The 27,040-nt window shown below is 43.8% G+C and overlaps 4 protein-coding genes and 1 pseudogene across 5 annotated transcripts in view; all 5 read left to right on the top strand.

The window, feature by feature from the left end:
- The first annotated feature begins 58 nt into the window (after positions 1-58).
- Positions 59-11,010, top strand: slc22a15 (solute carrier family 22 member 15). 2 transcript variants are annotated; one of them, XM_022748593.1, is made up of 13 exons: positions 59-223; positions 1,656-1,811; positions 1,929-2,061; positions 2,197-2,361; positions 2,567-2,696; positions 3,604-3,664; positions 4,667-4,836; positions 5,697-5,837; positions 6,132-6,217; positions 6,484-6,530; positions 6,783-6,855; positions 8,397-8,555; positions 8,799-11,010. In XM_022748593.1, exons 1-13 carry the CDS (start codon positions 140-142, stop codon positions 8,891-8,893), a joined length of 1,500 nt encoding a protein of 499 aa, XP_022604314.1. In that variant the 5' UTR covers positions 59-139; the 3' UTR covers positions 8,894-11,010. The 2 variants fall into 2 exon arrangements, with proteins under 2 accessions (XP_022604314.1, XP_022604313.1); XM_022748592.1 differs by having other exon boundaries at positions 6,484-6,592.
- A 558-nt stretch (positions 11,011-11,568) lies between these two features.
- Positions 11,569-12,377, top strand: LOC111224183 (annotated as a pseudogene).
- A 1,178-nt stretch (positions 12,378-13,555) lies between these two features.
- LOC111224230 lies at positions 13,556-14,346 on the top strand. Its single transcript, XM_022748651.1, has one exon. The coding sequence runs from the start codon at positions 13,573-13,575 to the stop codon at positions 14,344-14,346; it is 774 nt and encodes a 257-aa protein (XP_022604372.1). The 5' UTR covers positions 13,556-13,572.
- Positions 14,347-15,419: 1,073 nt separating this feature from the next.
- LOC111224229 (titin-like) lies at positions 15,420-16,207 on the top strand. The gene has a single exon (XM_022748650.1). It carries the CDS (start codon positions 15,491-15,493, stop codon positions 16,205-16,207), a length of 717 nt encoding a protein of 238 aa, XP_022604371.1. The 5' UTR covers positions 15,420-15,490.
- Positions 16,208-18,246: 2,039 nt separating this feature from the next.
- Positions 18,247-27,040, top strand: part of LOC111224233 (TBC1 domain family member 12-like) — a 22,957-nt gene continuing 14,163 nt past the window's right edge. Inside the window, exon 1 of the mRNA XM_022748656.1 lies at positions 18,247-19,573. Coding sequence (XP_022604377.1) covers positions 18,393-19,573 — 1,181 coding nt within the window. The 5' untranslated portion in view covers positions 18,247-18,392. The remainder of the gene's footprint in view (positions 19,574-27,040) is intronic.

Raw genomic sequence — 27,040 nt, 5'->3', positions numbered from 1 at the left:
GTAGGTTTTTCATTATTTCCACAAAACTGAAGAGAAGTAATGGACGCATGACAGAAGCGAACCCGGAAGTGAATGCAGGTCACTCTCACACGTTTCGTTCTTCTTCGGCGGTGATGCCGAACCAGATCTCCTACCTGGGATGGATTTAGAAGACGCTTTTCAAGTTGTCGGCGAGTTTGGACCCTACCAGAAGCGGGCGGTGGCCGTCCTCGTCCTGACGCAGGTCGGTAAAGATGAAACTGCATGTTTTACACGTCAGAAACAGAAAACCCCGCGGAGAGTCCCCCTTGTAATTACGTTAGAATCAGCTCGGCGGTAGCGCTACGTGGCTTTTCAAGCTCTGCCGGGGGGTTTATTTTAAAGCGTTTGGCTGTGAACCCTCAAAACAAAATATATTTCAACATTTTAACTCTTGAGTTGTACCACTTGCCCACAATTAGCTAGTGCAGCAAGTGTGTTTTTTTTTCCGGGGTTGAAAACTATAAACTAGACTTCAGAAAATCCACGAGAATAGATTTGCTTGTTATCGGCAAGTTTAATAATAAGACATCCCACAGCTTAATATATTTTACACATCTATAAGACCTAATCTTCAATTCGGCATACAATACAAAGGTCGTTTTAACAATAATTAATCACATCGAGACCGTTATTCTGGCATCGCCCGTTAGCTAAAATGACTTCCCCCGCTCCGGATACCTGCATCGACAGTACGAAACGTGACAATTTTAACATTTATTAAGAGGAAATGGCTCACAGGCATGTCAAACGTAAGCCGAATTTATGTCATCAGCTCACATATTCCTAAATGTTTTCAAGTATTTTCCATCTTGGCCTGTATTGTCACTAGTGTCAAATGTAATCACAACCACCCGCCTCTTTAAAGGAAGTTCGGCGAAGCGTCCTGCACGGCTAAGCTAATCCTCCTGCTAGCTAGCTGGCTAGTAGGGTTAAACCTCACCGAGCCAGACAACATTAGTTTCCATGGTAACATTATTAACACGATGAGGTTTAGATATCTTTGATATTTATTTACATTTTGTCTTTCAGGCCGCTTAATGATTTGTTGTGTTGTGAGCACTGATTAGCCTGACATATGGAAACCCAGTGTGTAACACTACAACTCCTCGTTTTTTATAGTTTAATAGTTTCTTCAACATGTTTTCTTCAACTATTAAATTAAATAACAGGATTAAAAAAAAAAAACTATTGTGCCAGACCACATTTTAAACGATCCCAGTGTTCTGTCTTATTTTATTATTCATGATCTACGGCAGAATAATATGCACGTCTGGTATTGACCTTGTAATAACAAGGTCAATACAATAACTGTGGTCAAAGCTCAGTCAGGTGATAATGCAGTGAAACCTATCTGGACCTTCATTAAGGAGCTGCTCACTGCTGAATCTGCTTTCATTGGTGGTTGATCTAAATCCAGATTTAAAGGCCTTTTCACTGTGGTAAGGATAAAGATTTTAGATCAATCTCAGCTTATTTCTTTCTTTTACTTTAACTACAGGTTTGAATATGAGGATACAGAATACCTGCACCAGATTTTTAGCTGAAAATTACTGTTGCCACTTTTTAAAATCAGTGTTTCTTCTATTAGATCTGCTTCTCAGCAGGTTTGTACATTTGTGATCTGTGTGTTTCAGTTGTACATGGCCTGTCAGTCCATGCTGATCGTTCTGGTTGGATCTACACCCGAGTATCGGATCGAGCAGGAGAAGAGCGGCGGCGTCCCGTCCGGTCAGCAGGAGCTCCTCCAGCACGTCACCTTTACAGAGAACATCGACTCCATAGTGACCGAGGTGAAGGAGCCGGAGTTCATATTTCACCCTCAGTCAGGAGGCCTCATTTGCATCACTGCACCTTAAATACACAAATCAGGCTTAGAAAGATGGTTTCTGCTTGTCTCTGTTCCTCAGTGGTTCCTCATCAAGCATCAGGCCTATAAGGTCAGTCTCGCCGGATCGCTGTTCTTCGCCGGGCTTCTGGTTGGGAACGTCGTCTTTGGGCCGCTGTCCGACAAGATCGGCAGGAGACCTGTTTACCTGACAGGTGAGGGAAACCACACATCCTTATCACACAGGTTTTTGTCAGTAAAGTAGTCGTCAGGCAGTTTGAACCAGCGAGCAACAAACACCTCACCCCCATCTCACCTGTTTCTCCCCCTTTTCCTCTCACTCCTCCCAGGTCTGTTCTTTGAGGTGATCTTTGGTTATGTGACCGCGTTAGCGCCCAGCTACGAGGTGTTCGCCGTGTCCCGCCTCCTGGTGGGGCTGATGAACGGCGGCATCGGCCTGGTCTGCTTCGTCCTCACCCAGGAGTATGTGGGCAAGTCGTACTGGGCCATGACGGGTGAGAAAACTCCAAAGCATTCTTTATCATATGACAGTTTATACGATGTCTTTGATTTTACCTTATTGTGAGTGAACTGTTTTTGATATTTACCAGGTGAAGTGCTGAGTGTTTTCTGTTTTTAAAGCCTCTGAACTGAGAGGATAACCACGAGATGAAGTTGCATTATTAGACAGAGATTTCATTTCTTCCTTCCTTCCTTCAGGGACGTTGACCAGTATGACGTTTGCGGTCGGTATCGCTCTGTTCGGAGCTCTGGGTTACTTCATCCGGCCGTGGCGGAGCCTGGCCACAGTGGCCAACTCGTCGGGCGTCCTGTTCTTCCTGCTCTCAGTGTGAGTGAGTCGCCGCCTTCATCCAGATTAAACCAAAACAAATACAAATGCTGTTGGTTTTTAGAAGCGTATTTTATGAGAGGAGGCTCCTGAAACACACAGAACAAACTGAATGGATTAAATATCATTTAATGTTTGATCAGCACCACGTTCAATATAATGTAAAACTTTAGAGAGAGTTTTCATCTGGTTTGAATTCACTGTTCTCTTAACTTTAGCTACAGGCTGATGCTTTAATTTTTTTTATTTGTGTTTTTAGTAAAAACTTTATGGAAACTTTATCTACTATAATTTTAAACCTGTAAAAACATCTTCTGATTTGAGGTTTTCATGTCTAAATTAATTAATATTATAACATCATCATCATAACTTCATTCAGTGATAAACACACTGGTTTAAAACAGTAACTGAAGAGACAGAAATCCTTGAGACAGAAACTTTAAAATGACGAGAAAACTTTAAAATGAGACGTTTCTGTCTTCCCATTAAAAACATGAAAGGATTTGGATTTTACATATGTAGAGCGACTTTAAGTTGCCTGTTTTCTATACGTTACCATTTAGACAATCTTCTAATTGTAATATGTTTAATATCACAGCTACCTGCTTCACAGACAGTTCAATATTTAATCAGCTGTTTCAGACCCTGACTGGTGTCTGCATCACTACAAACTGAGGATGAACTGGAACACTGATTACAGTGAATGCAGACTTCACGGTTACTGTGATGAAGCGCGTGACAAACGTCTGTTAATTAAATTAATTATCATAGCAGAGATGAATGGAACCTGATAGTTACCTGGACCTGAAGGAAAAATATTGTGACATCTAGAAACATGATATTTTGTCCCCTAGAGTAACTTCTCCTCTCCTGTTTCCTCCTCTTCCTCTTCCTCTTCCTCCTCCAGCACTCTCCCAGAGTCTCCTCGCTGGCTGTATTCTCAGGGTCAGACAGAACGAGCTGAAGAGGTAAATACATTAATACAAATGTACGAATGTGAAGTTTTAGTGTCTGTAAAGCTGCTCAGTGCTGAGGTTTGTCATTGATCTGTAGTTGTGTCTTATTGCAGATACAATTTTCTTAAAGCAGGACACATATAAGGTTACAAGAGGGAAGACAACTGAGATAATTCAATATAGATAAGGACAGTTAGAGGGAGCAGATGTAGAAAAACACACACAGTAAAACAATAAAAGGGCGATATGGAAATATAAAAAGACAACATCACATAAAAGCAAGTCTCTTAAAATGAGTTTTAAGAAGCAATTTAAAAGAAGTTACTGATTCTATGAGCTGTTATTCTGAGAAGCTCTGACAGGAAGTTCCTGACAGACCTCAGATACATGAACTATGTGATATGTAAAAAAAAATAACACCAGCTCAGGAAATCACTTAGCCACTGAGCCACATATGCACAGTTGCATTTTTATCAGTCAACTTCTTCTCAGAGTCTTTTGTTTGGGACTGTTTGCATTTGATAATATTTATGCTGCTTCACATTTTTCTTCCAGTGAAGTGAGAAATGAACCTTTGTGTTTGGGCTTTTGAACAGTGAGCTTGTTTGTTTTGCAATATCTTCCACGGGAGGAGTCGTGTTAATCAGGGAGTTTCTCTTTTGTCCTCCCGCCATTTCCTGCTGCACGAGAGTGAACGCGGTCAGGCGAGGTTTCTCTCTGACCTCAGTGGAAAATCTGATGAGCTCAGAAAAGGAGGTCGACTGAGAAGTAACTCTAGAGAAGGAAAAACACAGTGTGGAGAAAGTGTCTGTAGATTATCACAGTGTCGATCTGAAACTCCTGAAATACTGTTTTATGTTCTAAACTAAAGTCACAGACAGAAAAGGAAGCAGTGAAACAACTTCCTTTAGCATCTACAGAGTTTATTTTAACCGGCTTGTTGTCATGGTTACCAGTTAACAGCTGGTCCGTCAGTTTAATCCGTGACTGTGTCGCTGTGCTCTTGATTTCGAGGTCCTGCGCTACATGGCGCTGAGAAACGGCAACGCGGCCAACCGCCTCAGGCTGCAGCGGGTCGGCGGCGCCGCCAAAGCCGGTAACCGTGACAACAGGGGCGCGGGCGTCCTGCAGCTGGTGATTCACCCAGTCCTCAGGCTGAGGACCATGGTGCTCATGTACGTCTGGTGAGTATCACACCACAGAAGAAGAACAAAACAAAGACGTGTGGCGACAGGCCTAAATGGATCTCCTTCATATTTGGCACCAACACTCACCAGGACTCAAGGATCAACAGATTAGATTTAGGAGGTCAAAGGTTAAGGTTGTGGTGACCTCACAAAACACTTTTTAGCCATTACTCAAGACAGCAATTATAGTATTTTCTCATTAAAACCAAATGAAGATGCGTTTTTCTTTCCAATAAGAAACGTGCAGACTGTGAGGTCGTTTTTATTCCATCATGTGGTTCTGTTTCTCTGATGAAACATTTGAAGTTACCTGACAGTTTGACTGCAGCTTGTGGCTTGTGGTCGCCGCATTGTTGTAATGAATAAATGACACGAACACAGCTGCTAAACCAGAGTTGTTTTGTTTTGTTGCACGAGGAAGTGATGTAATCCTGCAACACACATGTCTCAACACTGGCATTCCTACAACACGACGAAGCTTTCTTTAATATAGGTCAGTGTGATGCCACCTTCTGGTTTTACTTCCTTTATCACAGCTACAAATCAAAAACACACTTGGCCTCTGTGTGTTTAACAGCTCGGTCTGTTGACTGAGGATATACCACTTCAGTCTGATCAGATTACTCTCGAGGTATTTCAACACTTGGGAGAGTTGTAGAGTTTCCTGGACGACGGTGGTGAGGGGAGTTCTGGGTAAAAACGCCGCGCTGCAGGAAATTCCACTGCAGGTTGTGACTCTGAAAACAACTGAGAGAGGAGGGAAAATTGAAGAGGGAGGAGCTGCTGAGTCAAGTGTGTGTGTGTGTGTGTGTGTGTGTGTGTGTGTGTGTGTGTGTGTGTGTGTGTGTGTGTTGCAGGTATGCGTGCAGCCTGGTGTACTACGGTCTGACTCTCGGGGCCAGTGAGACCTCAGGCAGCCGCTATGTTAATGTCGCCATGTACGGCCTGGTGGAGCTGCCCGCCTACCCGCTCTGCATATACTTCATCAACAAGCACTGGTGAGACACACACACACACACACACACCTGCTCACTCCTAGGGATTGGTATCCTTAAGATTTTATTGTTATTACTTACTACTTATCAATACCATTTATTGAGAGATAGAGAGAGAGAGAGAGAGAGAGAGATCTTAATCAGAAACGGAGTTGTTGAGGTAAGGTGTGCACAATAATAAAAAGGAAATTAATTTACCGAAAGCAGAAGCGATATTGTCTGAGCTTTAAGTCTTTAAGCTGAGATAGTTCAGTGATGTGTCCTGTGTCCTGAGTTGTCGTGTGTGTTGCTGCGCAGGGCTGGGAGGAGGAAAAGCATGGCCAGCTTCCTGTGTCTGGCTGGCTCCGCCTGCCTCTGCACCACGTTCATCCCCGAAAACACGGGTAAGAAACAGCAACAACAACGGCTGACACACATAAGACCCAGAGCGGTTAAAATCTCCGGGGATTCAAAGTGTGTGAAGGGAGGAAGTGGAGTGAAAGCCAAGGAGGAGGCAGAGCTGATCCCAACACGTAAAAACTAAAGAATGTGGTCGAGATTGAATTTATCGATTTAACCTTTAACCTGCTTTTCCTGATCTGACGTCGTGAGGGAGGGAGGAGGACGCTTCACGTTCTGATGTGTGTCTGTTTGGTTTGTGTGTCTTCAGGAACTTTGCTTAGCGTCACGTCGTTGGCGCTTCTGGGGAAACTGATGGTGAGCGCGGCGTTCAACATCGCCTACGTCTACACCTCTGAGCTCTACCCGACAGTTATCAGGTGAACTAACCGCAGCTCGTTTTCAGTGCTGCGTGTTCTGAAGGAGTCTGTTACGATAACGCTGCAATTAAATAGCAGAGTGGGGGAACCGGGAATCGAACCGCCGACCCTCCCGATTTAGTGGATGACCTGCTCCACAGTCGCCGCCGCCGCGTTTCATGACGTGTTCATGTCGCTCTGACTGTTTCAGGAACGCTGGTCTGGGGGTGTGTTCAATGTCGTGCAGAGTTGGAGGAATCCTCGCACCATTTGTTCCTTCCATGGTAAGTGTGTGTGTGTGTGTGTGTGTGTGTGTGTGTGTGTGTGTGTTGCTTAACAACAGTGTGAGCCGACAACAGGAAGTGATTCATCTCTGTTTCTGTGTAACTGACTTTAAAAGGGTTTTCAGTTCTCCCTGACCTCCGTCCACCTTCATCAGCAGCCAAAAGGAATCAGGAGGGAATGTTTTTAAACTCCAGTTTTTTGTTCCATCAAAGAGAAAAACGCTGGAAGCTTCAAAAGCTTCTGTTTCATCCTCCGTTATCAGGGTGAATCTGAACATGTTTACACTGCAAACCCTCCTGACAGATGAAGATAGTCTCGAAGCGCTTTGATCATGACACGAGCTTTGGCAGATCCGCCGTATAAACAGAACGTGTATGAAAGTTTGTGGAGAAACTACGTACTTATTAGTGATGCTCCGATCACGTTTTCTTGGGAACATGTTGTTTTGTTTTGGCGGTCTGTCGGCGGGAGGCGGGGCTACACTACACACCACACAGCGTTTATCTCAGCCGCAGACACCAGAGTATTAACCACAGGTGGATCGATTTGAAGGTGATTGGTGACCAGAAGCATTGATTCACATCGACCCATCATGTGTTTTTAATGAAAATGGGCCAATAAGGATCAGGATCGTCGGACTGGCACTGAGGTGTGTGGCATGTGGTAATTAATGCCTTTAACTGGTTTCCTGCATCTGTTTCACTTTGGTTTGATGTGTTGTGATTGTTGGTTTCATTCATCTGATTGTGGAGCTCTTTGTGACAAAGTGCTGTATATTAAAACTTTGCAGGCTAATCAAACCTCAGCAGGAGTCACTGTTAGCGTCATTAAATCATCAGCCGCTGTGATTTCTTCCACATTAATGAGGAATGAGGAAATTCATCATTCAATCATAACATAAAAAAACGAAGAAGCAGAAACACGTGGTTCTGTAAAGTGGTTTCATGTGAGGCTGTGATTCAGCTGTAAACTCAGATTTAGCTTCAGCTGCTCCTGGTTGCTCCTTTGTCAACAAACAGGTGATAACATGGATTAATAACGACGTTAAGATGCAGACGTTTGTCTCACTTTGACACGAGACGAGATTTCTTTTGAAATCACACGTGGTGACGGATAATAAAATGAGAACAGCAGGAATCTCCCTGACAACACAGTTAAACTGACTCACCTCAGTTCACACACACACGAGCAGCTAAACCTCAACACAGAGTGACACCTAGTGGCGGTCAAGGTGACCTTCACATGAGGGAACGCAGTTCGAGCAGCAGCTGATCTGATGACAGTGAAGAGACGGGGAACGAGGGCGAAGCAGCCATTTCAATCTTAATTATTATTATTATTATTATTATTATACTTATAGAGATTTTAATTGGGGATCTCGCTTCTCTTTAATAGTGTGTTATATATATTTTTTGTTAAGTGAAGTTGCACCTGAAATTTAAACCTGTTTTTCTGGGCTGTGTGTGTGTGTGTGTGTGTGTGTGTGTGTGTGTGTGTGTGTGTGTGTGTGTGTGTGTGTGTGTGTGTGTGTGTGTCGCAGCGGGCTCTCCACAGCTCCATGCCCTTCACTGTGTTCTGTCTGAGTGGACTGTCCGCCGGCTGCCTCGGCCTCCTGCTGCCCGAGACCCTCAACGGACCTGCAGCAGAAACTCTGGAGGAGCTGAGCAGCCCGACCCGCGGCCGAGTGCTGGAGAGCAAGGTGACGCCAAGAACACACACACACACACACACACACACACACACACACACACACACACACACACACACACACACACACACACACAAACAAAACGTAGAAGGAAAACTAGGATGTAACCATCAGTCAGTCTTTTATCATCTTTATTAAGGACGCAACCTGATCTTGAAATCACAGTAAAGAGCGTCTTCATCATCAGCCGTGGTTTCTTTTGTTCATCGCGTCTTCTCGTCTTTGTGACCGCAGGCTCTTCTCTACGAAGACGACAAATGGAAACCGAACCACAAGTGAAGCCGGCGGCCTCGTCTTCATCACCGGAGCGGCTCAGAGCAGCGGCGTAGACGCACCTCGTTCCTCGTGGACGTGCCGCCTCAAAACGGTGAACTGTCCCTTTTTAATTAACACGAAGGACCGATCACCAGGTTCGCTTCTTACGTCCGTGAATTGTGACGTTTCAAAAATGATGGCGGGGAGCCGTTGACCTTCAGGAAGAGGGTTCGAAGGTTCGACGGTTCCTCCTGTATCTGACTTTACAGAAAAGCCAAATAATCAATCCTCTGCCTTTTAATTAATATTCCTGGATATTGTCGTGGTGTTTGTGCCTTAATGGGTGGCGGACAGCCGGGACAGATGTGAGACTTACGTGACTTTCAGGAGACGCTGGTAGTTGTGTGTGTGAAAAACACCAGCAACAAATCAAAGTATGGTTCATTTCTACGACCACAGTGAACCATAAAACCAGCGCTGGTAGCCATGGGAACAATCATCAGCAGGACTTAATGGAAGATGGAAAATTACAATCTTAATCACCAGAACATGTTGAGGTCAGATTTAAAGGATTTATATGATTCTAAAAGGTCCTGCTACACGTTCAGACCTGTGACACCGAATCTAGACGCCATACGCCTTAACCTGCTGATCCAGTAGGACGCCTGCTGTTGTCTTTGCTGTGGTGGACGGTTGAGGAACTGTATGTAAAGCTGTGGTTTGTGCGTTGCAGGTAGAAAGGCAGATGGTTTGATCAGGACGTGTAGAAAAGGTCGGGTGGGTGAAAACATTTCTGATGACCTCACGGGTCTTTAGTCGCAGTGCTTGTGCGGCATGAAGGTACGGTCGCGTCGGTGGGAGCTCGTAGAGTTCACCTCCGTTCACCTTTTTGATTGGTGGACTCTCACTGATAACCAACAGAACCAGTGATCCACCGCGCTCGAAAATGGAGAACTCATTATTTTAGACCACAAACTGCCGCATCACTCTCTCAGATTTTTCACTTTGTGATTGACATGACAATCACAACCTTTTCTGGGGCCGAGAGCCGGGCAGATTCGTCAGACGGAAATCTAACAAGCTACTCAGCTAAGAGATGCAGTCTTTTGAGGAAGCTGAGTTGTCAGTTTCATGGCGTCTTTAATGCAGAGACAGTGACATGTGACAGGACGGCGCAGGAAAGCTCATGAAGAAAGTCAACAGTTGGGTAGAAAAGGGCAGGTACGACTTCAAACCTCGACACTGGGACTCACCTGTTGAGTGTTGGAGCTGATGCCGGTATTAGTTGCGGGGAATTCTTCAGCACGAACGAAATGACAGTGACGTGGACTCGATGTGGTATCAAGAGTGTGCAGCTCAGTTGTTGTTATCAGGTGTGATGATCAACCTGAACAGAACACAGAGATAACGTGTTTCTCCATCGGACTGATATTGTCAGTTTCCAGCTGATTAGAGAAGCTGGTGACAACGGGACCGACACCATCACAGTCGAGGAAAAACTTGTGCTTATTTATCTTCTCTGATATCGAGGTCCTTGAGCGTTTGTTTGTGTGTGTGGTGGTCGCTGCAGTTGGATTAAAACTGTATCTGTCAGTAAATTAAAAGACTCGGACACAAAAAAGAAGAAGAAGAAGTTTTGCAAGAGGTTCTGGTAACTGCAGGAGGAAGGTGGAGTCTGTAAAAATAAACCAAGCGTTTCGTGGTAGCGGTTGCACATATCTTTTATTATTGTTGACGTGAGCAACAAAGTCGTCGTCAGGTTCATGAAAAGATACAAGGACACGTCAGTTTACGCATTAATAAATAACCATGTGTCAACAGAAATAGTAATCATGAATCAATAATCAATCAAACTGTCACTGAGAGACGAGGCTTGAACTGAAATGGCTGTAACACCCCTCAACCCCAGAAGGATTTAAATGAGGTTCCCCATGTGACAACAGATGGAAACACTTCTGTGCCTTTAACACTGATGAAGCTGATAAACTTTGGATGTGGATTGTTAAAATGAAAAATCTTATTTGATATTATTGGTGTAAACTTTGGCTAAGATGTTTTAAATGCAGTCATTTTGTATTGTGTTTACAATCACACTATTATGTAGATATACTGTACTGTATTATAATGATATCTAAGTGTGGTTCCTTTAAACTGTAATATTATCTATTTATGCTGAAGGAAGTAAACAGTTGAGAACTTTCTTGTATCTTAACGTTGTCTATTTTGTTCACCGTGACGCTGAATATCTGCTGTTGGCATCACGAAGCATCATTTAAATGTTGTTTAAATTTAAAGGTGTGTCGCACTTGACCAGCAGCATCTCGGACCAAAACAAATGCCACAGCTCCGGTGTCTCTGTTCGGCCACAACAATCTCAGCCTCGGATTTATCCGCTGGAACCTTCCAGCACCAGTGACGCTGATGGAGCCTGTAAACACTCTCACTTCTCACTTCTCTCTCCATTTTGAGAAATATTGCTAAAAAAAAAAGCCTTTTCAGAGTTTCTTTTAAAAGTTTTTTTAATTTACGTGTTTCGATTATTCGTTTTTAATTTCACAGTTGGCATTAAGCAGGTTAATGGAAATGCACCCAGGGATGAAAACCAACTTCATGTTTTTACTGACCGTAAAACCAAATTGAAATAACCCCCCCACCGCCACTCCTTCCTCTTTAACACTTTCAGTTACTGACTTCTGTCTTGACGAGGGACAAAGTATTTCTCAATTACGAAAAGAGGAAGAACATTTGAGGAAGTGTCAAGATATCAACATGTTATGAGGAATTTAAAACCTTTTAATTCTGGCTGCTGTGTTGTTCTGTCAGTCCTGCACTGATCTGTGGACATGGAGAGAAAGGTGTGTTTTTCGCTCTTCGCAGTTGGGCTGTGTGCGATGCTGAACTCTGCTCAAGCCCAAACTATAGCGTCGTACTCGGAGGTCGGCGGCACCCTGAGCCTGAGCCCGCCGTTCTCTGAGGTTATAACCAGCATCCTGTGGAAACATGACGGTAACCTGGTGGTTGAGTGGGTGAGAAATGAGATGGATTACTACGGCAAATTTGTTGGCGTCGCAACCCTGAACACAACCACTGGACGTTTGGAAATTAAAAACATGAGTGAAGATTACGCGGGGTTGTACACGGTGGAGATCAACAACCAGGTCCAGAGTCAGAGTTACAATGTTTCAGTAATCAAGGAAGTGCCCAGGCCTGATGTGGCGTTCAAACCACTGGCATGTTCCCCTGCCTTGGACAACTGCACCCTGACCTGTGATGGAGACACCTCAGAGGCTGGACCTGTCACCTACAGCTGGAGGGAGGGAGACGGAGGGTGGATACCGGGGGACAAGACAAGAGCATCAAGAATGATGACAAGACTAAAAAGGTTAAAACCTTCTCCTGCCAGATGAAGAACCCACTCGGTGTGGAAGACAGTGAACCCCACCCTAATCCATTCTTAGGTTGAACCTCCAACCTGGCCTGAAGTTTTGCACCTTGTCTTAAAGATCTTGGTGATGATGACACTCTTTGGGACTAGTGGATACTTAGCATGGCGAGAACGAGAGACTGTCAGGAAACTGATCTGTCCTCGTCAAGATGGAAATGGTAAAATCTGAAAACAAACTAATTTGTAGCTAAATTCATCGCCTTACTAACTCGTTTGATAGTTGATATATGAGGCATATGCAGCTGACACCATGTATGAAGTGTTGTAGAAGCTGTAATTAATGATTATTATGGTTTAATAAATCATTGATCAGTGTTTATTAGATCAGTTATGAGCCCATGTACAGGCGTTACAAACCCTTGTTTTTAACATCTCGCAGATACAACACAAAAAGATTCAGTCTGCTGTAAGGTGGCGTCTTTTTCTTGCTCTGTATTTTTTTCCGTTATTTTTGTCGTCTATCATTATACATGTTACAGCTTATTCATCATCAGGTTTCACTGCATACTGAATAAAAAAACTCCACAAAAAGATCACGTGTCTCTGTGGGTGTTTCCTGTTTTGTCGTCAGTTTGCGTCTCTTTGAACTCAGTTTATTAACAGTGACCTTAAACAGGCGCTTTAGTCCAGGGGCCCCATGACCTTTTCAATAGAAATTAGATATTTTATTCCTTTATTTCACACACAAATCAGAAAATAAAGAATAAAATACAAGTACACAAACTAATGGTAGTAATGGGTGACAATGGGACACCACAATAACCTTCAAAAGCTTGTGTGTAGGGGCCAGTCGCTGCATGTACACAATTAAACTTCAGACATAAAATACATAATAACTCAAAACCCCAAAAGGAATAACTAAATGGTCCACAACATCTGTCCAATCAGTGCGTATATCAGTTTAATAGGCAGGATACACAAATCAGCAATAAATCGTGGATAAAAAATAACAGCAAAAACTAATAATAATAGTGTCTCAGTGAGTGACAGCAGTTCTTTCAGACTCCAGCCTCCAGGGAACTATTTAAACATATTTTTGTTAGCTAGGCTATGGTGTGGCTAATACTGTATATAAACTGTATGTTAACAGTTGGAGACAGAAGATTTTACTGGTAGAAAGACAGGTTGCTGTGCCACAGGTTAAACTGAGCAGCTCAGTAAAATAACATCACAGGAAGGAAATGCTGCTCCATGAAAACCACATTCACCTCAGACCAGAAGAAGAACGTGGATGAGCTGTGACCTGGGTGTTTACTGCTGAGGTATGAAAGGTTCGATTATTCTTCAGTCCTGCACTGATCTGTGGACATGGAGAGAAAGGTGTGTTTTTCGCTCTTCGCAGTTGGGCTGTGTGCGATGCTGAACTCTGCTCAAGCCCAAACTATAGCGTCGTACTCGGAGGTCGGCGGCACCCTGAGCCTGAGCCCGCCGTTCTCTGAGGTTATAACCAGCATCCTGTGGAAACATGACGGTAACCTGGTGGTTGAGTGGGTGAGAAATGAGATGGATTACTACGGCAAATTTGTTGGCGTCGCAACCCTGAACACAACCACTGGACGTTTGGAAATTAAAAACATGAGTGAAGATTACGCGGGGTTGTACACGGTGGAGATCAACAACCAGGTCCAGAGTCAGAGTTACAATGTTTCAGTAATCAAGGAAGTGCCCAGGCCTGATGTGGCGTTCAAACCACTGGCATGTTCCCCTGCCTTGGACAACTGCATCCTGACCTGTGGTGGAGACACCTCAGAGGCTGGACCTGTCACCTACAGCTGGAGGGAGGGAGACGGAGGGTGGATACAGGGGGAAAAGGACAAGAGCATCAAGAATGATGACGAGACGAAAAGGGTTAAAACCTTCTCCTGCCAGATGAAGAACCCACTCGGTGTGGAAGACAGTGAACCCCACCCTAATCCATTCTTCTCAGTTGAACCTCCAACCTGGCCTGAAGTTTTGCACCTTGTCTTAAAGATCTTGGTGATGATGACACTCTTTGGGACTAGTGGATACTTAGCGTGGCGAGAACGAGAGACTGTCAGGAAACTGATCTGTCCTCGTCAAGATGGAAATGGTAAAATCTGAAAACAAACTAATTTGTAGCTAAATTCATCGCCTTACTAACTCGTTTGATAGTTGATATATGAAGCCTATGCAGCTGACACCATGTATGAAGTGTTTAGAAGCTGTAATTAATGGATTGATTATGGTTAATAAATCATTGATCAGTGTTTTATAGATCAGTTATGAGCCATGTACAGGTTACAAACCCTTGTTTTAACATCTCGCAGATACAACAAAAAGATTCAGTCTGCTGTAAGGGTCGTCTTTTTCTTGCTCTGTATTTTTTCCGTTATTTTTGTCGTCTATCCATTTAACATGTTACAGCTTATTCATCATCAGCGTTTCACTGCATACTGAATAAAAAAACCTACAAAAAGATCACGTGTCTCTGTGGTTGTTTCCTGTTTTGTCGTCAGTTTGCGTCTCTTTGAACTCAGTTTATTAACAGTGACCTTAAACAGGCGCTTTAGTCCAGGGGCCCCATGACCTTTTCAATAGAAATTAGATATTTATTTCCTTTATTTCACACACAAATCAGAAATAAAGAATAAAATACAAGTACACAAACATAATGGTAGTAATGGGTGACAATGGGACACCACAATAACCTTCAAAAGCTTGTGTGTAGGGGCCCAGTCGCTGCATGTACACAATATAACTTCAGACATAAAATACATAATACCTCAAAACCCCAAAAGGAATAACTAAATGGTCCACAACATCTGTCCAATCAGTGCGTATATCAGTTTAATAGGCAGGATACACAATCAGCAATAAATGGTGGATAAAAAATAACAGCAAAAACTAATAATAATAGTGTCTCAGTGGAGTCAGCAGTTCTTCAGACTCCAGCCTCCAGGGAACACTAATTTAAACATATTTTAGTAGCTAGGCTATGGCTGTGGCTAATACTGTATATACAATATTGTATATAAACTGTAGTTAACAGTTGGAGACAGAAGATTTTTACTGGTAGAAAGACAGTGTTGCTGTGCCACACGGTTAAACTGAGCAGCTCAGTAAATAACATCACAGGAAGGAAATGCTGCTCCATGAAAACCACATTCACCTCAGACCAGAAGAAGAACGTGGAGGAGCTGTGACCTGGGTGTTTACTGCTGATATGAAAGTCGATATTCTGTCAGTCCTGCACTGATCTGTGGACATGGAGAGAAAGGTGTGTTTTTTGCTCTTCGCAGTTGGGCTGTTTGCGATGCTGAACTCTGCTCAAGCCCAAACTAAAGCGTCGTACTCGGAGGTCGGCGGCACCCTGAGCCTGCGCCTGAGCCCGCCGTTCTCTGGAGTTATAACCAGCATCCTGTGGAAACATGACGGTAACCTGGTGGTTGAGTGGGTGAATGATACGTTGGATTATCACTGCATGTTTCAAGGTCAAACAACCCTGAACACAACCACTGGATGTTTGGAAATTAAAAACATGAGTGAAGATTACGCGGGGTTGTACACGGTGGAGATCAACAACCAGGTCCAGAGTCAGAGTTACAATGTTTCAGTAATCAAGGAAGTGCCCAGGCCTGATGTGGCGTTCAAACCACTGGCATGTTCCCCTGTCTTGGACAACTGCACCCTGACCTGTGATGGAGACACTTCAGAGGCTGGACCTGTCACCTACAGCTGGAGGGAGGGTGACGGAGAGTGGATACCGGGGGCAAAGGACAAGAGCATCAAGAATGATGTCGAGACGAGAAAGGTTAAAACCTTCTCCTGCCAGATGAAGAACCCACTCGGTGTGGAAGAAAGTAAACCCCACCTGAATCCATTCTTCCAGAGAAAACCTCAAACCTGGGAGGTCATCATATTAATAGTGTTTCTTGGGATTTGTGGATATTTAGTGTGGCGTAAACAAGGGACTATCAGGTAACTGATCCGTCCACGTCAGACAGAAACGGTGCTGAGTCTGTTGAGGAGACACTGCAGTCAAAAAAAAGAGTAAAATATGAAAGAACAGATACCTACACAAGTATTTTTATAAGCAGGCCTTCTTCCATTATTGTTATTTACTGTCATGTTGATGTCTAACAAACCGATCTGTAAACTGCGTAGCTGCATATACAGGTTACACACCCTTTATAAATGGTACCTTGTCAGAAAGTGTTTTTGCTCTGCATCAGGCAGAAACTCGTTCTTTGTGAATCGTATGAACACATCACATCTCACATGTCTTTGTGGTTGTTTTTGCATCTGTTTTTACTGCTGCCACACAAACCCAAAGCAGAGTATTTGCACCCCCCCCATGCTTAACAGTTGGCAAAAGTAGGTTAATAAGTAGGTTACTGACGAAGTAGGGTGCTCTTTTGCACATGCAACAATTATTACTGTTACTACTTAACACTTTTTTTAAGTTTATGAAATAAAAAGTTCCACCTGTTGCACGACTTCATCTTCTTCTTGTCCCTGAAAATGGTTTGGTACCACTTTACAATAAGACTACCTCTATAAAGGATTTTTAAATGGTTTGCAATGAGTTTCTTAATTCGGTTATTAACACTTTATAAATCATAAACTATTATAAACAAATTATAACAGTTTTCATACGTAAGAAATGGAGCTCCCTTTTACCAGTTATAAATGCTAGTAACTCTTTAGTAGGATTAATGAGTAGTAAGCATTAACTTGATCTTGCTAAATAGTGAGCCTGCATCAATGAAAACTGTTATAACTTATTTATAATTGTTAATTTATGATTTATAAGGTTTTAACAACTGAATTAATAACCTATTTATTGGTCCTTTGTAAGGGTGGTCTTTTTGTTGAGCGGTACCATTAGTTCTTTATGACTTTGACTGTGTGTTTGGACTCCTTGTCCTGCTGCAGACTTAATTTGGTACCGATCAGACGCCTCCCTGATGGTTTTACATGAAGGATAAAGGGCTTAAAACTTTTAGTCAAATGTCCAGGTGACACTGACCAAGACACCTTTAAGCGGAAGTGGATTTTAAAAGAATCTCTCTCTTTCATTGGTTTTAATGTGAATGCTATTTAGATAGATAGATAGATAGATAGATAGATAGATAGATAGATAGATACTTTATTTATCCCCTAGGGATAAATAAACTCAATAAATCCATGTGTCAATTAGCTCATTGTGGATAGTAATAAAAACAGTTAATAATAAATAAACAATAATAATTAAATTAGTCCACTTCCTTTGGCTGAGTTGTTGTATAGCCTGACGGCAGTGGGAACAAAGGATCTCCTGAACCTCTCTGTTCTCCGGAGGTTGAGTTGTTATTTTTCTACTTTATTCAGTTGTTTTACTTGTTTGTTTTCTTCTACCTCGTTTTCCTAATTTCCCCGGCGTGGGATCAATAAAGGTTTATCTTATCTTATCTTTTCTTTACGGGGTCAACGGGGTCAGAAAATCCCTGCTGCAGTTCTAGGACATGGCCAGCAGGCGTCACTGTAAACCCTTTGGCGAATCAAAACACAGGGAGCTGAGGGTGGTGGGGGGTGACGTCATTGTTGGGATATTTTCAAGATGGCGCTGGTCTGTGGCCGGAATGCCGCTGCCGCAGCTGAACGTTAAGGGATTTAATTAATCTTCTGCCCGGCGGCGACGTTAACTTCGCGACACGGAGGAAATATTATTCTTTTTAAGGCACCGGAAATGAACACGGTACACCCGGTGAGCGTCAGGTAACGCTGGAGTACTGCTGGCTAAAATGGTAGCCCCTTCCTCGCAGAACAACAAAACCTGCTGCTGCGGAGCTCGGCCGACGAGGCAGGGGCACTCGTCGCAGGATTTTACGCCGGGGGCCGAGGCTCGCTTGGCGGACTAAGTGGTCATGGAGAAGGTGGACGGAGGAGGCTCGTTTGCCGTCGACTTGAACGAGAACGAGGAGGGAGGAGGAGAAGGAGGAGGAGGAGGAGGAGGAGGGAAAGCGGGTCACAAATCTTACATCGCACTCAAAGACCGCAGCATAGCGCTGCTAGCCGGTGTCAGCGGGGGTCAGGAAGCCGGGAAGGGTCATATTTACGTGACCGGCAACGGGAGGAATGTAAACACAGACGCCTCAGTACAGCCGCCCCCACACGAGAGGGAGATAATGTTGGATTTGGTGGCGGCGGAGAAGTGCCTCCCCGACCGGTTGACGGACAGGTGTGTGGTTTCGCGGGTTCGGGGCGACCACAGTGGCCTGAACGGATTCACTGAGTCACTCGGTCCGACGATGGTCGCGCTGGAAGGAGAAGAAGAAGAAGAAGGAGGAGGAGGAGGAGGAACTGCTTCCTGTCCAGCTGTGCTCGGGGGTCGGGTTTCAGCAGAAACGGGCCGACAGATGCGGCAGCATCCTGCGGGGGAGAGCACAGGGGAAACCCCGGACGTTCCCGTGGGTGAAGAGGCGACGGGCGGTGGCGCAGTCACCGGCTGCATCAGGACTTCTACCCCCCTCGATCGGCTGCCATGCACCGGGAAGCACCAGCAGAACTGCGCTGGCACCGCGGGGGTAAACATGCCCAACGGGGGTGTTGACGGTGTTGACAGCCCGGGGTGCGACGGTCCCGAGGCAGATATCGCCTTCTACGAACCGACAGTGTTTTCCAGCCCGCTGCTGGGCCTGAGACTCGGTCCGTGCGACGTGGACTGTGAGGAAGTGATAGTCGCCAACGGCGGTTTACACATAGTGAAGGCAGCCGGAGAAACACGTGACTGGCCCGATTCGGACACAGACATTGATTTCGACCTGGGGGAGAGGAAAGAAAACGGGTCCGGGTCGGGTTTTTGTCTGCGGAGCCAAAGCGACTACAGCGGGAGGTTGGTGTCACAGTGGTCCGGGGAGGATGCGCCAGCTGCAGCTGAGCTCGAGCCCGATCCCTCCGCCACAGCCACCTCCAAGGATTCCCCCACCCCGGGATCAAGTGCCAAAGTCCCCTCGCCCTGCCCGTCGACCCTGTCCAACCTGAACGGTGACAGCCCGCTCTCAGAGCCCAACACCGGGGAGGACGAGGAGGACTTCAGTGACCTCTGTTTACCCGTCAGGCCGCACAGTTTGTGGACTAACCCCAACCACGCGGTGTCCCTCAGCTGCGATGCCACCCCGTTGTCCCCGGACGAGGACGGGGGCTTTTATTTTGGAGAGGATGGGCACGAGGAGGACTTTCGCAACGTTTTGGAAGCGGGTCGCAGGCAGAGCGCCCCGGACAAACTCCCGGACCTGACCGAGCAGACAGACGGCTCGGACTCCAAGCTGATGCCAAAGAGGTTCGGCATCGCTGATTTCTTCACCAGGTAAAAAAACCAAACCAAAACAAAACAAACACACACACACACACACACACACACACACACACGCACACACACACAGGTGGTGAATGTGTCAACACAGTCCAGTGATGTGGTAAATATGAAAAAGCCCCAGAGCTGTGGCTGCCAGTAAAACCAAACAACCACCAGCTTTAACCCAAACATACTCCTTATTTTTTGACCTTACAAGGACCCGTACTCATGTGAGTCAAGATTTGACTTTATAAAAAAAAATAAATTGCAATCCTCACTCCCCAGCTGTTTATAAAGACTTGAATTCTTTCCCCACAAACTGCTGATCTGGTTTATAGGGAGAAAACAAAAAAACAACAGTTTCCACTTCTCTGTGCATCCATCAACTTTAACTGATTCTGGCGAATGTGGCACAGTGTCACCTTTCTGTCTGAGAATATACAACACCTGCACACCACACACATAAATCTGCAACTTATCATCATCAACATTTTAATAAGGAAAATGTCACATTTAAAGACCTATATTTTAGAGGTGAGCTTAGATAAATCACTGCTTTCATTTCCTTTATTAAAATCCCAAAATAAGACTGATCAGCAGCTAAAATACACAAATTATTAGTTTAACAATTAATAATAATGATGTTCAACAGAGAAAAACAATTCTTTTAGCACTGCAGAGATGCAGGGTGGTTGCAGTAAACTCACAGTAGATTTTAACTGCTGTGCTAGGTATTGTTGCAGTGTGTGTGTGTGTGTGTGTGTGTGTGTGTGTGTGCGCGCGTGTGTGTGTGTCCTGCTGAAAGCCGTGGTCAGACCAGAACTGATGGAGAAATGTAGTCGGAGACTGTGACGAAAAGCAGACAGGGTTGGAAATTACATGAGAGAAGTTGCAGGCCTGAGCTGAAGCTAACTAGCTAACTCTACTAGCAGGATGATGACTGCATTCAACACGTAGAAACCTGTACATTTTTTATTTCAGATAGTAAATTCAAAAACATGTTATTGTCATGACTTCCTGTCCTTGCACTCACTGCCACCATGCAGCATCCATCCTACCATAAACAAGAGTATAAACAGTCAGTAGTCTCTGAAGGACAGGTCAGTCCCACCCTCAGTCCTCAATGAATCTGTCAGTTATTTTCTCAATGAATCGATTCATATATAAAACATCAGAAAGATGATCGGACAGCATTGACAGTATTGACTGCATTTCTGCCCCTGCGAAGAAGCAGAATACTTAAAGCATGATTTGGTTAAGGCAGGAAATTCACATATTGTTTTGGTGATGACTCTAAAACAGGTGCTACCAAACCTTTTGTGCATGTGACTCCCTAATTCAAAGCAGTGTCACCAAAGAGCCCGGAGTTACAACAATCCAGTATTTCACAAGAATAAAACAAGACAAACGTCAGGACCAGTTGGTTGAGAACCAGCAGTTTGATCAGTTATTAAACTGTTGACTTCCATCTTTTCCTCTGTGTGCACACGTGTTGATTTGTGCTCATCAGAAGCTTCAATAGATAGTTTTGCTTTTTTGCAAACATGGGCGTTTTATGTTTGTTTGACCTTTAGCTGCTAATTAGAAATCTAACTGCGCCATTTTTGTTTTTCCTAAATCCCTCACTCTGGATTTATAAAGAGGTTTCTCCAACGCTGGGAATCATCAGGTGACTACATGCACTGAATATAATGAAAATCGTAATCGCGATTATTTAGATCAATATTGAGATCATGATTATTTAACAGGATTAATCATTGACTTTGGAAACACCACGCATTTATTGAACTTTAAACTTTAAATACAATTCAATGGAAAAAAAAAACAACATAAAAAACATATCAAACAAACAGCTTTGTGTTTACGTAGTTTTTAAGGTTATACACAATATAAGTTAAAGATATCTGACCGTGGTCTCTCCTGGCTTCATATAGAAAGTCTCTGAAGATGACGCACTCCTGCATACGTCGCTAACGTACGCCGAAACGTAACCAGGAAGTGGATGGGGGGGATTAAATTTGTTGCGAAACAGAATCCAGCACAAATTAATATAAATTACTTGTTTTATCTGGATTATCTTGTTGTCATGATCGTTGGAAGACAAAATCATAATAGAAAATAAAATTAGATCAATCACCCTGATCTATATGAACATACGTCCTTTTGTCCACATGAATCTGTGAAACTTTAAGTCTTTTTCTCCAGCTGGAGAGGGGCAGAGATAATTGTGGTTAATATCATATTTAATATCAGTGTCTGTTGTGATGGAGCTTAAAGAGGATGTTAACCGGCTGACTTGACCATTTGACACGTGTCTGCCTTTTCACGGTCTCAGGGCTTCAGTCTGGGGCCTATAGCTGCGTAAGAGCTTGCATGTTAATCATGCCCCAGTTAAGTATACGTGCAGTAAGTGATACAGCAGGGCTCAGTGAGCATTGACTCGGCGCAGCCTCTTTCCTCAGGGCTTAGCCCACATTCACTGCTCCCTCTGCTCTTCTGCGTCCTATTTCTGAAGCCGAGTCATCACGCCGTTTAACCTCCGCACAGCCGTCGCCGCCACGCAGCAGAGGTGTTGTGACTGTGGGAGGTCGGGTGTGAAAAAGACGGCGTTTTCTCAGTTCCTGAAAAGAGATGTCTCGTGATCACATGATCTTTTTCAGATCGGGTTTGAGCAGCCGCCCTCGCAGGTGCAAACATGATGCTGCACTCACAGTATTTGATGTTAGGGAGGAGTCAACAGATCTGTTATAGACATGCACAGATGGTGGTATCAGAGCGATGTCTCACACTGAACCAGAATCAAAGTGTATGTGTGGTAGAAAAACCTCTAGAGCTCAGACTGACACCAGGAAGTGCCTGCAGCCTTTCCAAAAATCAGAGGAGAGCCGAGCAGGTTGGTTGAGGAAAGAGCAAAGTGCCGCTGGCGGCCGCCTGGAGGCGAGAGGAGGGAGAGAGACCAGCTGATAACAAACTGATAACTGTTCAAACCTCAGAAGCTGCAGGAGGGAGAGAGAGAAATGATGTGTCTCTTCAAGTGACATTAACTGCCCCTAACAACAGCTGGAACACCTGGAAATTATGATGAGATAAGACGTGTGAGTCGCAAAATAACAACCACATCCCTCCTCAAACCAACTGAATATTAAAGTGATATTCAATAATAACTCAGTCTGATTTTATGTAAATATAATATGAAAGCTGCAAGCATCACCATGAGGGCCCCCGCCCCGTGGCAAACCCCAGGGTCGCTGCCTGGACGCCACTTGATGCATTATGTTCCTCAAATGACGATTGTCACTCAAGGGTTGCTTCCTGTTCTCAGTTGGTGGCGTCGTGAGTATGACATGATATTAGCATGCCGATGTCTTCAGGTGGGACTGCCATCACACATGAAGTTTGAGGCAGATTGGATGATGTATAATGGAGTTAAAATAACCTTTTGCAATAAGCCATCATCAAGGTCTGAAGTGTTTTCTGTCCCAGTTTGAGGTGGGTGTGGTCAACCTGCCAGCAGCGTCAGCTTCTGTGGCGTGGACTGAGTTCAACAGCTGGAAAACAATGTAATAAACCCTGACAGCGTTCCCGTACGAGGAAGTGAAAAATAAATGTTTAAGAATCCAACAGAGACAGCGGAGCAGCTCAGAGCCGGAGGGGGAGAGATCGCTTCTGTTTGGTGTCTGAGGCAGTAAAATCCCGTCTGACTGGCAGGTGCAGGAACATTTCTGGTTGTTAAATCTCGTGTCAGGCCGGGCTCCTGGTTTTTGGTTTGGACGCGGGCCTCGGCAGCTGGGTACCCCCCCCCCCCCCCTCTGAATGTCACGGCGTCTCAGAGGAAATCCAGACAGACGGAGAGAGGAAAACCTCCACGCTGGCTGTTTGGTTCAGGGGCAGGACGACGGGGGAGGGAGATCAAATCCACACAGAGCAAATACAAGCAGGAATGTGACTTTATTTTAACCTCCTACTCCCAGCCCAGAGCCACTTTACAAAACACAACTTTAGAGTTTGTGACCTTTTTGTTTCAAGGTTCAATTTATCCACCTGTGAAATCATGGAAATTACAGCACTCCATCCTAATCAACGCATCCTGCCCCATTTCTAATCAGCCAGAGTTCAATACGACACAATAATCATGATGGTGATATGAGCTTGTGCTGAAGAAACCTGTTTCAGCTGAGATTCTTATTTGTGTTTCAGGTGTTTTCTTTTTATACTATATTATTGTATTTTATGTCTCAGGTCAGCAGGGCAAAGTTTTATTTGCCACGTGTTGATGTACAACAGCATTCTTTTATTTGATATTATGAAAAATATAATATATTGCGGGAAATATTGTGCTGTTTATCCACAAAATCAGATTTTGGCTTCAGTGTAACATTTATTTTTTGTTCCTCCGCGCCGGCGACAGTCAGAGCGGCAGCCATATTGTTTTCAGGTTGTTCCTCCGCATGTCTCATTCTCGTGGACACGATGTCTCAGTAACGCCTTGATGGAACTTCTTCAGATTTGGCAAAAACATTCACTTCGACTCAAGGATGAACTGATTAGATTTTGGTGGCTAAAGGTCAAAGGACACCAAAGTCTTCACAGCAAAATTTCACACACATGGTTCATATTTCATCTGACTGATAAACAGGGATGTGACCTGAACCTAGTCCGAGTTACGGAGGGATACAACAACGAGGAGGTGATTCTAGTTTAAAAAATGCGACACTGCTGTTGTATCTTGGGAAACAGCTAAACTTTTACCAGAAGAATTCAACCCAAAAAATACAATTAAAGTTGTTTTTGGCCGCAGAGGGAGAGATTTATTTATCTGAGATTAGATAAGAGACGAAAACACTTCACTGATCCTCGGGGGGGAAATTAGATGTCACAACGACAAATGGGCCTCATACTGTGTAGTAGGGACAGAAAGGAGCAAGCACAGGAATAAAAACTACAAAACCACACACAAATCAGGATTAAATTAAATCTTTCATCTGGGAAAGTTTAGTGCAATAGCTGAAGCTGTCAGCAGTCACTTGGTTCGTGTTTCAACGTCGACGTCTGTAACCTGTTCTGCCTCGGCCCCGTAATTCTTTTTGTTAATTTCCGTTAGCTTAGCTTCATGCAGGGGGATTAAATTAGCTCCCGTGCTTAATTATTTACACACACACACACACACATCCTGTCCACTGCACTTTGGGAATTAGGTTAGATCCTATCACACATACCCTGACACAAACACACACACACACACACACACACATCCATTTATGGCTTCTGTCATGCTCTGTTAAACAAAACAGGAGCCACAGTGTGTTGCCTTTTAGATTTGCAGCTACAGGTGTGTGTGTGTGTGTGTGTTGTTCAGGTGTGTGCGAACAAGGCAGCTTGTGATCTGAGGAGCAGTTTGATGTGAGCGACACAAAGTGAAGCGTTGTGTCTTATTTTCCTCGAGCTGGAGTATGAGTAGTGACAACAGAACCTGTTGTATCTGACCGGCCAACACAGCTAGCAGCTCTTTGTTTTCCTTCCCAAAGGCAGATACCTGAGGATTTCAGGTGTGTCTGTTTGGAGCGATCAGTGGTTTGTAGAAGCTGATATAGTTTTAAGTTCGGTGTTTGATCCTCTGTAGGTTCCAGGCTTTTTTCTGTGATCTCTAAACCTACGACCGAGTGTTGTGTTAGAGCCACAGTGAGGAAAAAAAGAAATCTGAAATTTCGAGAATAAAGTTGTAATATAATGAGAAAATGTAGAATTATAAGAGAAAAAAAACATAATTTTTGGGAATATTACAAGCAACCAATCAATCAAACAGGTGAAAGGACAGTCAGCTGCTGTTTGTCTGTCAACAATACAATAGAGTTTCTTCACAACCTTTTCCTGACCCTGAAATTACCACTTTATTCTCATAATATTATGACTTTTTTCTTGTAAAATTACTTTATTCTTGTAAAGTTACGACTTTATTCTCATAATATTACGACTTTTCTTTGAAACATTATGATTTTATTCTCAAAATTCCGACTTTATTCTTGTAATATCAGATATTTTTCCCTCCGTGTGGCCCTGTTACTCCGTCGTACTAAACCAGCAACAGTTAAAACCAAAACCTCCAACCTACTGTAACGTAGACTCTGACTAATGTAAGTGAAAGAGCAGCAGTCTCAGACCAAACCAACATAAGTTTAACTTCCTCTTTTCTATTCCTGGTGCGTTTCACCACAAGTGAGAAAGTAGATAAACACGCTGTTGTCTGTCACAGCTCGTCAGTCTGTGTTCAGTTATATAACTCAGACCAGTGGTCAGATTATCACCGAGAGAGACGGCCGTAGCTGATGAAGTCTGTCATGGAGGATGGAGACGGTGACGTCCGCGTGTTATTCCAGAACGTGTCGGCTTTGTTCAGTCTAACAAACGTAAACATCTTCAGTTCACAACAGCTTGTCTTAAAAATGATCAATCAATTATCAAAACGATGATTCTTAATTGACTAACAGACAGATTCTAACATGTTTTTAATAGCTGTTTGTGCATATACTATATTGTATAGCTATATTATCTTATTTATCTGGTATTTATTTATATTTTCTTAATAAACAATATGCCAATTTATCGATTAGTCGTTCGACAGAAAACGAATCAACAGCAGGAGTTTGATAAAAAACATTCCCAACTCAACGTCTCGTTACTGCTGCAACGATTAGTGGATTAGTTGGAAATTAAAAGACTTTCCTCAACACTTGTTGTGACACCTTGACGTCTAAGTCTTTGACAGCGAGCAGTAGAGCTGCAGCGATTAGTCGATCGACAGATAATTAACTGGCAACTGTTTCGATTGTGAATGAATCGGCCTTTTTTCTGGTTAGAGCTTCTCAAATTTGATGATTTGATGCTTTTTCTTCATCATAACTGATTGTAAAGTGAATGCTCCGGGAGTTTGAGGCTGTTGTTCAGACGAAACTCAAAGTTTGAATCATTAGTTTTCACCATTTCAATATTTTCTGATCAATAATCCAAATCTACTTTAGCAGATATTGCGATTGTGATATGAGTCAAGACGTCAGATTGTCTTTTTTTTTATCTAATTTTCACAGAAAAATCTTTTAAAATGATGATGATGTGATTTTTGTTGATCTTGTACCAAACAAACATGTTCCTTCACGTGTGGAGAATAGGATGTGTCGTCCCGGGCGTCACGCATTTTACCTGTTTATCAAAAACTGCAGCTCCTCTGATTGGGATGTTGCACATGATCATATTGTGATTTTGATTATATTTTGATCAGCTGTAATCAATTAGGAAAATGATCGTTAGTTACAGGGCTGTTTCTGACATTAGTCTGGAGTCTCTCTCTCTCCCTCTCTCTCCCTCTCTCTCTCTCTCTCTCTCTCTCTGTCTGTCTCTCTCTCTCTCTCTCTCTCTCTCTCTCTCTCTCTGTCTCTCCCCCTCTGTCTCTCCCTCTCTCTCTCTCCCTCTCTCTCCCTCTCTCTC

Source organism: Seriola dumerili, unplaced genomic scaffold (genome assembly GCF_002260705.1).
Source record: "Seriola dumerili isolate Sdu_G_001 unplaced genomic scaffold, Sdu_1.0 BDQW01000127.1, whole genome shotgun sequence".
NCBI classification, from domain to species: Eukaryota; Metazoa; Chordata; class Actinopteri; order Carangiformes; family Carangidae; genus Seriola; species Seriola dumerili.
Note: the sequence above shows the minus strand (reverse complement) of the source record. Positions and strands in the feature narration are given on the sequence as shown.